The sequence below is a fragment of the Argiope bruennichi genome, chromosome 10 (genome assembly GCF_947563725.1).
Source record: "Argiope bruennichi chromosome 10, qqArgBrue1.1, whole genome shotgun sequence".
Classification (NCBI taxonomy): Eukaryota; Metazoa; Arthropoda; class Arachnida; order Araneae; family Araneidae; genus Argiope; species Argiope bruennichi.
Window position 1 is genome coordinate 120,678,054 of NC_079160.1, and position 13,313 is coordinate 120,691,366.

Consider the following 13,313-nt stretch of genomic DNA (forward strand, 5'->3'; position numbering starts at 1 on the left):
AGATATATTTATAATGCATTCTAACTTTACTTTATGATCAGCAGATACATGCAGCATGGTCAAGATATTAATTTTGAATGAAAGAAAATTATAAATAGCTTCATTTCCAGATAAGAATAGGGATTCCATATATAACAGCAAAAAATTAAAAACACTATGAATTTTAACTCAAAATAATCCACAATTAGGATTATCGCAAGATTTAATGTGGCTAGTCTTAAATTCCTTATCATATAAAGCAAACGCATAAATTCAGTACTAAATATGGTTCAAAATCAATAAAATTGGAAAATTTGTATGATGAAACCAATTATTCTAATATTCACTCAATAAATCATGTAATACTATTTCTTTTATTTTATTTACTCAATAAAACGTTTTTAATGAAAGTCCTTATTTTATTAAAATCATTAATAGAACTTTTCCGGCATAGGCGATTATTTAAACCAACAAATGAATGAAACATTCTTGTATATGATGATAGGAAGAAAACATTTGCATCCATTACAGAAATCAACTGATAGTTTAGTTGGCTTATGTGATAATTATCCTGTATTATGGGCACACTCTAAACATACAGCAGGTTATTAAACGTATATAAAAGTTGCTAGTATGCTTAACTGTTTCAGGCATAAAATGGGCTACCGCTCAGATGTTTACCACGTGATCAATCACTTAAGGCATTCAGTGTGCATGAAAACAAAGCGCTAAGTTTTTTTCTATCTAAGCTATATTAAAATAATTTTATTTTGCTCTTGTTTACAACAAAGGAATGGCCATTTGTTGTCGTTGAAATTATTATAAATAACCTTGTTATATATTAAACATGTTATCTTCTAATGTCTTGTTTCAAAAGGAAAGTTTTTAAATATTTGTTATTTATTGATTTAACCATGATGCGCTGCGTGTCTCTGCGTGTCGATGATGAATTCTTAAAATATGGCCTATGTAAAGAAAATTTATTCTTTCAGGAGAATACATCATAAATAATATCACTAAATTGTTTAACATATTGTGCAAACACTTACTTTAACAATATATTAAGTCTGAAAATATTTGTGGCTATGCTATACATTTTAAATAATCTATACTGTTGCGGTCATGTTTGCACTGACTCTTATTTTTACTTAAAATTAACTTTTGATATTATGGACTCATTTTTAAATGTGGTCCATTAACAAAAGGCTTTGATTGCGATGCGGGGACTTAACTATCTTATGTCCACATTGTAGATCTCTGATGCAAGCTTTAACACAATTGTAACTTCAAAATTACAAAGAGAAATTCAGAAGATACTTTAAGATCAGAAATAGAAGGAGTCCTTATCCTTATTTTGACATAAATTTTATGATATAAAGACCAGAGAAAAGATAAAGGACTCACTTTTGGAGGACGATCTCTGAGGCCCCCTTGGTGAATATCCGGAAGCCTTTATTGGGCAGTCGTATCACAGTGCTCATGGATTTTCTGACGGAGTTGAAAGTGTACACTTTGTGGAGCTTCTCCTCGGGCATCACGTCCCGAACTTTCTGGTAATCTTTACCCAGCTCCAATACGAAACCCAGGAGGGCACACTCCGTCTTATTGCCCACCTGCTTTGGCAGTTCGCCAGGATTGTCAGGTTCCTGTTTACAACAGACAGGAGGATTTTAATAATTATCATTTGCGGTCATATCAATGTTAAGACATGACAACGTTTCAAGGATAATGATAGGATATTGAGATTTACTTACACTGACATGCAAAACACAAAGTGAATACAGTACATTCCAGAGTACCCGGTTTAATGTGGCGGAAAGATTAACCGGATAACAAGAAAGCCAGATAGGCCGAAGTTTTATGAGTTCACTTCTCAATCAACCAATACCAGAATACAAAATATTTATACCGAAATTCATTCTTATAATAAGTATTTTCTCACTTCTTATTGAGTACTAAGCCCTATATTTATCTCAATGTGAACGCTGCCGCGACCTTGTGCCAATCATAGAAGCAGTTGTCGGTAACGCGACGAGTTAAAATAAAAGGCTCTATACCGGTAGTTTGTATATGATACTGCACGTTTAACGAATTTATTAAAGAAAAAGCAAACTAAAGGTTCTAAACTGTTCAAGTTTTAACATAAATTCTATAATGTCCAACTTAATGCAGGAAACATAAACAAAACATTAATGTAAATCAAAGGCCTAAATCTTAAGAAAAATGACTCTAGTCGATTTTATTTTCCACCGATAAATGATTACACAGATATGAAAAGGTAACCCTAAGATAAGAGTTTAAACCCACAGTTTCTTGGTTTTGAAAAAGTTTTTAATAGATAACCTAACAGACGCCTTGCCTTCCTCATTTAATAACGATAAAAGAAAATTAAGCCAGATAGTCGCGAACCGGATATTCGGCAGTGTACTGTATAATCTTAGAGCTTAAAATAGCAATACATTGTCTAATGTCATTGGTTCCACTAGAAAGTGATAGCAGAAGAAGTAATCTGAATAAAAGTCAAGAGTTATTTAATGCATGAACAGTGCTCACCATTATTCGAGAGGTGTAGGCGCTGTTGATTGATATTGCGTCCACGATGATAGAAGCCACTTCAGGTGGTAGACTGGCATACTTGGGGATGCTTTTATAATGCACGTCTGAAAAGGACAGAGCATTACTCTTTCAAAGCATAATAACAACATGAAGAAAATATGAATATCTTTGGTGACCCTCCCAGAAGCGATATTCAAACTTGATTTGCACCATTGATACTCAATTGATATGAGTCAACTACTTGAAATACCACTTATTGTATCAAGTTTCACCTACAGATATAATAATCGATACATTTTAAATCTAAAATCTGGATTAATAATAAGAAAATTCCTCTCAGCAAGATGGAAGGCAGAGGTAGATTCCTTTACATCTGAGTTACTATCTTTCAACATAAGTTGTTGATGTAAGTAACAGTCAAAATGAGGGCGTGAAAATCACTTTTCAACCTCTAACTTGTAAGATATTGTAATCATCGAAAAACTTTAACTAAAAATGTTGTTCCTCTTAATGAGGTACTCATTTGACTAATTTGATATATTATTCTATTTTCAATATTTAGAAAGTTATAGCAAACTGAAAATGTCAACTCCTCATCATTTCCAACCCCTTTGAGGTTGATGGAAGAACTCGTTTGAGATTTTCACATTTCCAGCAATATATTCCAAACCAGTTAAAATACAGATAAAATTACTCTAGTTATCCTATTCACCAGATAACACGGACAGAGCTTTATATATATACATATATAAACTTTTGTACAAAGAGCGGTTTTGGGTTTTAGGGACCATGATCGGTGAAGAACTGAAAAAAATTTCCAGAAGTCTTATCACAAGAACCATTGCCATAGGTAGTCTTCGTATAGGAATCTATCTAATACATCGTTTTTATATCTGAAATACAATCAAAAAGTTTTTCACAAATAATAACAGATGCTCCATTATTTTGAATTTGAACTGCAAAATCGACAGAACAACATGCAACTCTGTCTCTCAGGAAGTTCCTCTTATTCCTCTGCCCCGAACTTTATACACACAATAACCACATAAATAGCACATATTTACATAGGATAGAATCAGGCAATAGATATATCAAGATCAGACAATGCAACAACAGATGCCCTTCAGAGAAGGTTACTTTGTAACTGATAAAGCCTAACATCCCAGCCTACCACAAGTACAATGAATACTTTTCGTTTCAAAATGTTCCTCTGTTTTCATAATAATCAGCATTTTTTTTTCTTTTTTAGGAAAGTACAAAAGAACGCAAGTCTAAAGGAATGTTTCATCTGCTGCATATCATGTTCTTATAACACGCTCGATCAGATAGGTACTCTTTTTCAATAATATGGAAAGGACGAGGAAGAGTTTCAGCTTTTTCATTAATATTCTCAGGATTTCAGTGACCTCACAACTTTCAGATCTGGGCTTAGCTTGGTTTAGTTACATTAATGTCTTGTTTGAAAGCAACACTAGAACTATTTTGGAACAAATATCATAATTTTGAGCCGCGGTCAGATGACGATAACGACACCTGAGTTGTTACGCCTTTCACCAAACTTCCACAACACATCAGCTAGACGAAATTTGACCCACTATGCCAGATTTCACGATTTGAATTTCAGAGCAACAATGTAATCTATTTTCAAAAATTAGGCCAATTTTTTTTTAATTTCTAAAAAAATTGCAGCTTTTTAAATTGGAATCATTAAAAAGACATTTTTCAATATTTTAAAGTGATGCAAAATTCTTTTCTCTATGACATTATTTGCGGTATTTGTAGTGGAAAATAACAAAAATAAATTTAATATATAATTCATTAAAATTCGAATAAAATTTCAAAAAATAAAATCGCATTGAAGGGCATATTTTTAGTTTCCAAAATATATATGTGTGAAATTGTATAGCTGTAATAAGGCAATCTGAGCTGTAAAGAGCCAACCCATGCACATTCATTATTATTAGTAGTAGAGATATTAATATTTAATAATTTAAACTGTTCATAAAACATATTGCATAAGTGTTGAGTTTTCCTGTTTCATTTAGATTCGAACAGAAATGACCAAAAAAAATTCCTTTCTGTTTCTCAAATTGTTTTATATTAACTGCTCTCTTCAATATGATTTTAAAATAATTAAAAGTTTAAAACAACGGTCTTTTGCACATCTAAGCGAGCAATTATTCGATTCGGTTGCTTCAAATGATTTTGCCGACCGGCCGCCTTTCCAGTTTATGAGAAATGGGAGCGCCTGTTATAAAGAAGAATCATTTTGTTCTTATGCTGAACAATTGCCAGCCGTTTACTGTGAACTCGAGCGAGTCATTGTCATTGTTAGGAGAAATTAAGCGTCGTAACAAAGACCTCGGCAAGAAATCTTCCTGGTGACAAATGTTCGGCGGTGCGTCTCGCAGATTTGCTGTGCGATGTTTCTCGACTTGCAAATAAAAAAATTAACTCTTTTCAAAACGGGCCGATTTTGATAATAAATGCGATTACAGTTTGGCATTGTTCCATTTTTAAACCAGACAGCGCTATTTCCTTTTCATATGAATACAGAAATGAATAGAAGCGGCCACTGGAATGCAATCTTTTAAAATCTCTTTGTATAGAAATAATTTTTAAAAAATGAACTCGAAATTTGAATGAATCTTTACTTTCAGATCACAACGGATTCGGAAAAATTTATTCCTAACTTTATATGAATACAACTCAAAAAAGAATTCAGATAGATGTATTGCATAGATGCAATTTTATATGCAATTTTTTTATTAAATGTTTCTTATTTTATTTTGGATTAATTAGCAAACGGGAAGAAGTGCAAAATGCAAATGTGTTTCGCTCGAGTTCGTTACAAATCTAAGCCAAAACTTGCTTTATTGCGTTTGTATACAGTAGACTGACGAGTTGAACACATTTCCGATGGTTTACACCGTAATACGAAATAAGTATGAAATAAAAACATAGTATAATGCCGAACGGTTCATGAGCATTATCATTTCAGAAATGATGCTTGTTATGTAAATTGCTCGTAAATCGATCATTGACTTACAGCGAATTATTAAGTTAGTTTGAGTGATACTTTGCTTTGCAGGATTCATTAAATGAATTTCTTTTTTCTAAAATAATTGATTAATTAACCAGTTTCACTTACAAGAGAGTCCTTATTATTATTGTGAGTTAAAATAATTCCAGAAAAACAACGGAATAATTGGGAATAATATTGTAAGATGTTTTAGATTTGATATATTTATTTGAATACAAAAAGTGTGTTACATAATCTTTTAGAATCATGAAATTTATTTTAAAAACAATTCACCTATACTTCTTTAAAAAAAAAAAATCTGGAACATTGGAATCTTTAGGGAAAAGACCCAGAGGCAACTTTCATTTAAAAATGAGGGTTGCCAATTACTCTGATCGGTTGATTAACTGCTGTATATTGAAGGAAATTTTATTTCTATGTTATATTTGACACCCAGATGTAACAATTTTATATTAAATATCTGTCCTTTCAAATTATTTATTTCCAAAATGCAAGCTGTAATAGCAATTGATATTGTATGCCTAGAAATAGTACTCATATATGTAATGCTTCTATCTAACAACATTTCTTATTGTTTGATGATACACGATTTAACGAATATTAGCAATATTCTTGCGCACTTTTGTTGTGTTGTTGCGTATCAGCTTTTTGAAACATCACCTTCTTACCTCATAGTGTGCTATGTGGGGGCAATACTTAACACTTTACTTGTTAAGCACATAATATTGTTTTGTCCTGCTGGACACTTGAAATAAATAACTCATCATATATGCAATCACGTGAAGCATATGTCATTCATAAGGCCCAAACAGTTACATCTTGTATGAGGGACGCTTGCTTCACATGAGAATTAACGTGTTAATTTTGCAGAAAATTCGGCCATGCTTGTCTAATGTATCCACCTGTTCTCGAGGACCAACAGATTCCAGTTCGAGGGAAGTGGAAATTTGGTGTAAGTTGCGTGATGATCATATGTTGTCCTCATCACCGAAAGCCAACACAAAATAGCATGATCTGTGCTGTATAAAGCTTCGGGGTGGCTTTAAAAAATGGGAAATGCATACAGCTATATTTCGCAGAATTGCTGGATTAAAACTGATATGAATTCTGCTATTTCGCCCGAAAAATTACTGTTAAGCAAAAGCCAATGGTTTCATCATGTAGTCATTACGTATAAAAAAAGAAAAAAAGAAATGTCCACTCGCGTCTACTTTTTTAAATACAACTTGTTTAACTTAGGTTTACGGTTGTGCTTTACCAGATAAATTTGAAAATATATAAAAAAAATAAGGAGTTTTCTTGCACTATAGCCATAAAAATAAAATCTTTAAAACGACTTTTTTTCATTAATGAAATAACACAAATATATTAAATTTTAACTGAATTTTTGTCCTGGGCTAGTAAAAAATTTTGAAATAATAAAATCATTAGCTAAACTATTAATTAAATTCGAAAAGAATGGAGATAACGTGATATTTTTCAGAATACTCAAATGTACAAAATTTCACAATTTTAAGACATCTTGAAATGAATGCAAAATCAATTTAAAAAATTCCATCGTTGCAAACATCAATCAGATCAAATTAAATAAAAGTATAAAAACACCAGAATTAAAAAGTAAACATTTTTTTTTATAATTTTGGTGGTATAAACATATTTCTTAAATTCTGTGGATCCAAGTATAATTGTTGCCATTTAGTATTTTCACCATTCTGATAGCACAAATTAAATACACTTTAAAATACTCCATGTAAACTTTATTTAGTGTTATAATAATGCAAACCAAGAAAAATTTAGCAAGATATATATTAAAATTATTCGAATTGAATAAAAAGAAATGGAATGAAATTAAACGTTCTACATTATGATGGCTAATAACAAGTAACATAGAACATTGCAATAAAAGTACTCACTGCAGATAAAACACTGAACTACAGTCATTCTATTAGTGGTGAGGGTTCCCGTTTTGTCGGAACAGATGGCTGTAGCATTGCCCATGGTCTCACACGCGTCAAGATGGCGAACCAGATTGTTGTCTTTCATCATTTTCTGCAAAGGGAAAACAACCATTTCAATGCTGATAAATTTTTCAGAATGTCAAAATTTTGCATTCACAATACATTGGAAATTAAGATTTCATAAATGAAAGAAACGTACATTACTCTAAGAAAATATTTTCTTCTCAGAGAGAGGATTCGTAATACTGTATTTGCATTTTCCTCTTAGAAAGAGGATAATAAAAACACTGCAACAGCAAAATATTTCCCTTCTATTTGAGAATGTAAATATATAAATATAAAACTCATAATATCACGAGCTTTATTTCCTCTCTGTATGATCTTATGAAGATGTGCTCGAAAATGGATTTTTTTCTCTGTATGTAGTTTTGTACGAAGGTTCACTAATAAAATGTGTTTCTGTCAGTACAGATTGGTACAGATGCTGTGCCTGCAAAATGTATTCATCACTATATATAAGTAACCATAAAATATAAGCATTATGAGATTAAAACCTATTATTGAAACAATTTAAAATTAAAATTATTTCGGAAACGAAACTAAATTATTTTGGAATCGAAACTATAAAAAATTATTTCTGAATCAAACTATAAACTAAAAAAAGAACAGAAAAGCGCCATTGTATTTACTATATATATATATATATATATATATATATATATATATATATATATATATAGTAAATACCCGACTTGGCCGTTACATAGTCTGAAGGCATTTTGTCTCCATGGGCATTGACTATAATGTTTAGTTTCTTAAAATATCATCGCAAGAATATTTGTCAAACTTACTGCTTTTGAAAGTGGAAAGAGATTTAAAAGCTTTTGAAAAGGATATCAAATCTTATCTTTCAAATAGAAAAGGAAATAAAAAGTAACTTTTTTGTTCCTCAGCCAGGATTTAAATTTATTCAAATTCATTTTAAAATGGTAAATTTAAAAATTCCTTATAAAATGTTAGAAGTCTATATTAAATTTCAAATATCCACTTTATCGAAATTTAAAAGTTTTGCTGTCGAAATAAAAATGGGTTTTACAGAAATCATTTCAAAGGGATTGTTCGTCAGGTTGTGCTTATTCTTGCCTCTAAGTAAATTTTCTATGGAGTAGTGAAGGCTTTCCGGGAAACCTTTTTAGAAGCTGTTTCTTCCAAAATTTTAACTCCAGTTTTTTTATATTCTAAGTGAATATGCCAAATTTTTTTTCGACAGGTAGATAGAATAATGGACATTGATTAAGGAGTTTATAGCTATTTTTGCCCCTAGAAATGTGAGCTACTTGTAGAAACACTCAAACCTTTGTATTTGTTTGTGATTTATAGCGCAAAAGCCATGATATTTGACTAAGCTGCGTATTGACTAAAAACTCGTGGTATTAAAATATTTATATTATAATGAAATCGAAGCATAGTCATGAAAAAACAAAACAATGATGGAAGGTATGGTGCAGTACTAAAATGCTTGGCTAATGTTTATATATGATTATAAAGATTATTAAAAAATGGATTAATATGAAGATTTTCGGAAAGCAGATGCTATAAGACAAATCGTGTATATTCGACAAGAATGTTTAAAATAGATATAGAACAGTTGCAAATCTAGCAAAATGGTGCTGCTTCTTCCATCAGTAGATTTTCGTGGTTGAATTGGGCAAACTTTTGATATTTATGGAGATTTAGAAAACTCTATTAGTAATAAAGATGAAAGTCTCTCTCTCTGTATATATATTGCAGCTACCAAAGTTGACATATAAACAATTTGGAGAATGAAAACATGCACTTCGAAAGTGATTTCTTTGAAATTTTAAATAATTAAACATTACACTGAATATTGTCGTTTTTCTGCCATGACGTCTGAAAATAATACTGTACTAAGATGAATTTTACGTGGCAAAATTTCAAAAAAAAATTGTTATTTTAGTGATACCAATTTAATGGTTTTGCTAATATATCCTATGAACAGAATATATGTAAAGCAATAAACGGAGCATAGTAAAGAAATTTTATGCTTAAAAACAGTTTGTTGACAGAACAATGGTCAGTTTTGATAAGTGATTTGATTGAAATTAAATGCTACGGATGGACACAGTGAACTAAATGATTTCCAGAAATAACTAGAAGTAATACATTTTTGCTGAACATTTAAAAATGTATCACTTGAACAAAACAAATTTATTATTTGAACAAAAGAATACTTAAGCTCATAAATATTTATAATGTGTATCATGAGAAAAGTTTTAAATCTATACTTTAATTAAATACAGTGCCAGTAGATGCGATGGACTATAAATTAAACTATACAATGCCTTTTCAGCATAAATATTACAAAGAAAGTAAAACTTTTTCCTTAAATTTAATTTCTACTATAGTAAAATCTTAAAACAGGATTAGATATTTTATGTTTATTTATATTAGGTAATTTTAAGTATTTTATAAAATGCATAGTTTAGCGGCATTTAAGAGTTTTATACAAGTTTGTCTTTTAATCTATAATCAACGATATTTTTCACTTTTACTTACAACTTATAAGCTAATCAATAGTAAAAGTATAAATTCTATCACAAATAGATTTCCAATAACTTAAGTAAATATGTAGGAAATAAGGAGATGGTTTATAATAAATTTTATTTAAGGGCAACTTAATGTAGGGGAAAAAAAAAAAGAATTGGCATTGTCAAAGTATCTGACCTTGACGGAGTAGGCGAGAGCAAGGGTCACCGCGAGGGGCAATCCCTCTGGCACAGCGACCACTAGCACCGTCACACCGATGATGAGGAACTTGACCAGCATCTGCGTGTGCTCAGCCTTCCAGGTGTTTTCATTCACCACGAACGTCGTGATGGCGAACCGAATCATGAGGATCACAACGGTGAACGCAGCAATCGTCGAACCTGTTCTCGGCGAAAAGAAACAAATCAATTCATTTAGATTTAAATGAATTGCTATTAAAATTAGCATACACTGTAGAAAAGAAATTTCTTAGTTTACACATATTTTTTTCTGAATTCTAATAGCAAGGATCGATTCTATTCGCATTTGCAGACTTCCACAGTTGGCCACAAATCATGACCTTTTTCTCTTTTCATAAAAGTTTTTTGACATAAAAACTTGCTGCACTATTGACGAATTGAAAGATTATGAGCAATACGCTTCATCAATTGTTGTATTCTGAGAGCAATAATTTTCGCCTCACATCATTTAAAGAACGAATGAAGACTAGAAAGCTTTCATTCGTTCTCAAATAGTTTCTTGCAAGCTTTCATTCGATAAATATATTCGCAGACGATATATTTATCTTATCGTCTGTACTTCTAAAATTCTACGCCAATGTTACATATTAATAAAGCTTATCAAATTCATAAAATCATAAAAAACGAATATAAAATTCGAGATAATTCCAATAAATTTGAAACAAAAGTTCGCAAAGAAGGCTAAAAAAATGAAATATTTTTGTTCCGTACATTCTTATTTTTTTATTATAGTTTATATAGTGAAAAAAATTTCAACAATTTAACAACACAACAAATAACAGAGAATTTCTACAAATTAAGAATAGATAAATTAGAATCTATTACACTAACCATTCTTTAATTTTGTAAAATTTATTAAAATTAAAAATTGTTGAATTGAAATTGGCATCAGCGAAATAGTTTTATTCGTAATATTTTTTTTTTAATTCAAAGCGATATAAAAGGGTTCTTGTGCTATAATATACTTAGAAATTATTGAAGAAAAAAAATATGAAAAAAAAACTTTGAATAATTTTTAATTAACTAAAAGCTAATTAAAATTTTGAAACCTCTTTCTTAGTATCCTTTCCCCAATAAGTAACAATGTACTAAATTTGGCAGCTCTAAATTTGACAGTCTGTCCTGGAGAGGATTTAGAATGAATTTTGCATCATGCATAGTGCAACTGACAGACAATATCTAGTCTGTAACATAGATATGATAAAATAAATGTACTTATTTTTATCCCATTATTCTTTAAAGATATGTCACAATTATTCAGACATTTTTCTATAAATATAAATTTGGTAATCATAATAATGTTCATTTTACAAATGATTCACGAAGCATGTGATGTGAACATAATCAAACTATTGAAAATGATTATTGAAGTAAAATGCCATGCAGAAATGTCAAAAGAATCCATTCATGAGCAAAATAATATTATGCATTCGTCACGAGCAGCAAAAATCTCTTTATATCTTATGCATGTGAATGTCTTCGTTAAGCAAACGTACCTGCGTAACCTATTTGGATGGCTAGCTTGGTTAGCTTGGCTTGCAGAACAGACTTTTCTTTATGAGGATTGCTGTCTTCCGAGCTCTTTTTCGGGGCAGCTTCTCTTTCATCTTCGTGGGGGGTGGTGTCGTTTGGAATGTTTGCTTCGCCCTCTCCCGGCGCCGGCCCTGAGGGAAGAGAGAAAGAATAAGATATTCCGATAGATATGTGGGTGCCATATCCTTAGTGCTATTATCTACACAAATATTTATTATAAAATAAATATATCTTATAATCTATTATAATACTGAAATATAAATTTTTATATGTATAACATTAAATGTGATTAATTCGCTGATTATGTATAATTACCGGTGAATATTCATAATCACCACTTAACGTAATGATGATTTTAAATAATCGCATTTGATGATTATGGTGATTAGCAATTTTACGCAATCAATTGTTTATTATATTTACTGTACCATATATTAGGGTGTCCCATAAGTTTCTTTCCTATTTCCAATATGAATTGAATACACACTATTTACTGTTTAAGATATTATTTATTTTGTTATATAAAAAACCTTTTGCTCTATTACCTTCTACCATCTCTCAGGAAGCCTCGTGATGCCTTCTTTCCAAAATCGTTGTGCTTTGGACGAGAAAATCTTCGAGGTGCACTTTTATTTCGCTGATGGATTCAAAGTGCTTATTGCGAAGAGAATTTTTCAAGTACTGAAATAAGTAATAATCAGATGGAGCGAGATCTGGAGAGTATGCAGAATGCGGTAAAACATCCCAATCAAGCTGTTAGAGCTTTACTCTTATGGCTAATGCAATATATGGTCTCGCGCTATAATACAACGCCTCGTCGGTTCATTCATTCTGGCCGTTTCAATGGATCCAGTTGATGACATATTTCGTAGAATTTATTGTTTCATCTTGAGGAAGGAGCTCATAGAAAAGGACGCTTTTCCAATCCCACCAAATGGACAAAAGAAATTTTTTGGGGGTGTAGTTCCTGCTTTGTAACAGTTTAGAGCTCTGGGACGACTGAAACTGATGATATAGACGGCTAATAGAGAGGCCTGGATGCTTGTACAAGAAGTGCCAGATAAGGCCATTCATAGCACGATGAGAAAGAAACTTTGGGGACACCCTAATATATATATATATATATATATATATATATATATATATATATAAAAGGAAACTACCATGCGACTTGATAAAGTGAACATTAAAATTCAAAAATTTGGCAGAAGCATAGGGCCAGAGAGAAAAAATTAAACATAAAGGTGAGATAAAATAGTGACATGAGAATAAAACGAGAACACGGCACGATTTGATTAAATTACAACTAAAGAATAAAGATTCTGCAAGATGTCAGAACTAGAGAGGGAAGACTAACATGCCAAGAGTTAACTCTTATTTAAGGTTAAAAATAATTTTCAATCTCTAGAGAAGGATGTATTAAAACGAGTTAGCACG

General features: G+C 31.1%; 1 protein-coding gene across 4 annotated transcripts in view; it reads right to left on the bottom strand.

Moving 5' to 3' along the window:
• Nucleotides 1-13,313, bottom strand: part of LOC129989470 (plasma membrane calcium-transporting ATPase 2-like) — a 285,601-nt gene that overhangs the window by 51,878 nt on the left and 220,410 nt on the right. For all 4 annotated transcript variants that reach the window (XM_056098032.1, XM_056098031.1, XM_056098034.1 and 1 more), the window contains exons 7-11: nt 11,840-12,007; nt 10,282-10,484; nt 7,492-7,627; nt 2,533-2,639; nt 1,384-1,625 (exon numbers count right to left, since the gene is read on the bottom strand). In XM_056098032.1, coding sequence (XP_055954007.1) covers nt 1,384-1,625; nt 2,533-2,639; nt 7,492-7,627; nt 10,282-10,484; nt 11,840-12,007 — 856 coding nt within the window. The remainder of the gene's footprint in view (nt 1-1,383; nt 1,626-2,532; nt 2,640-7,491; nt 7,628-10,281; nt 10,485-11,839; nt 12,008-13,313) is intronic.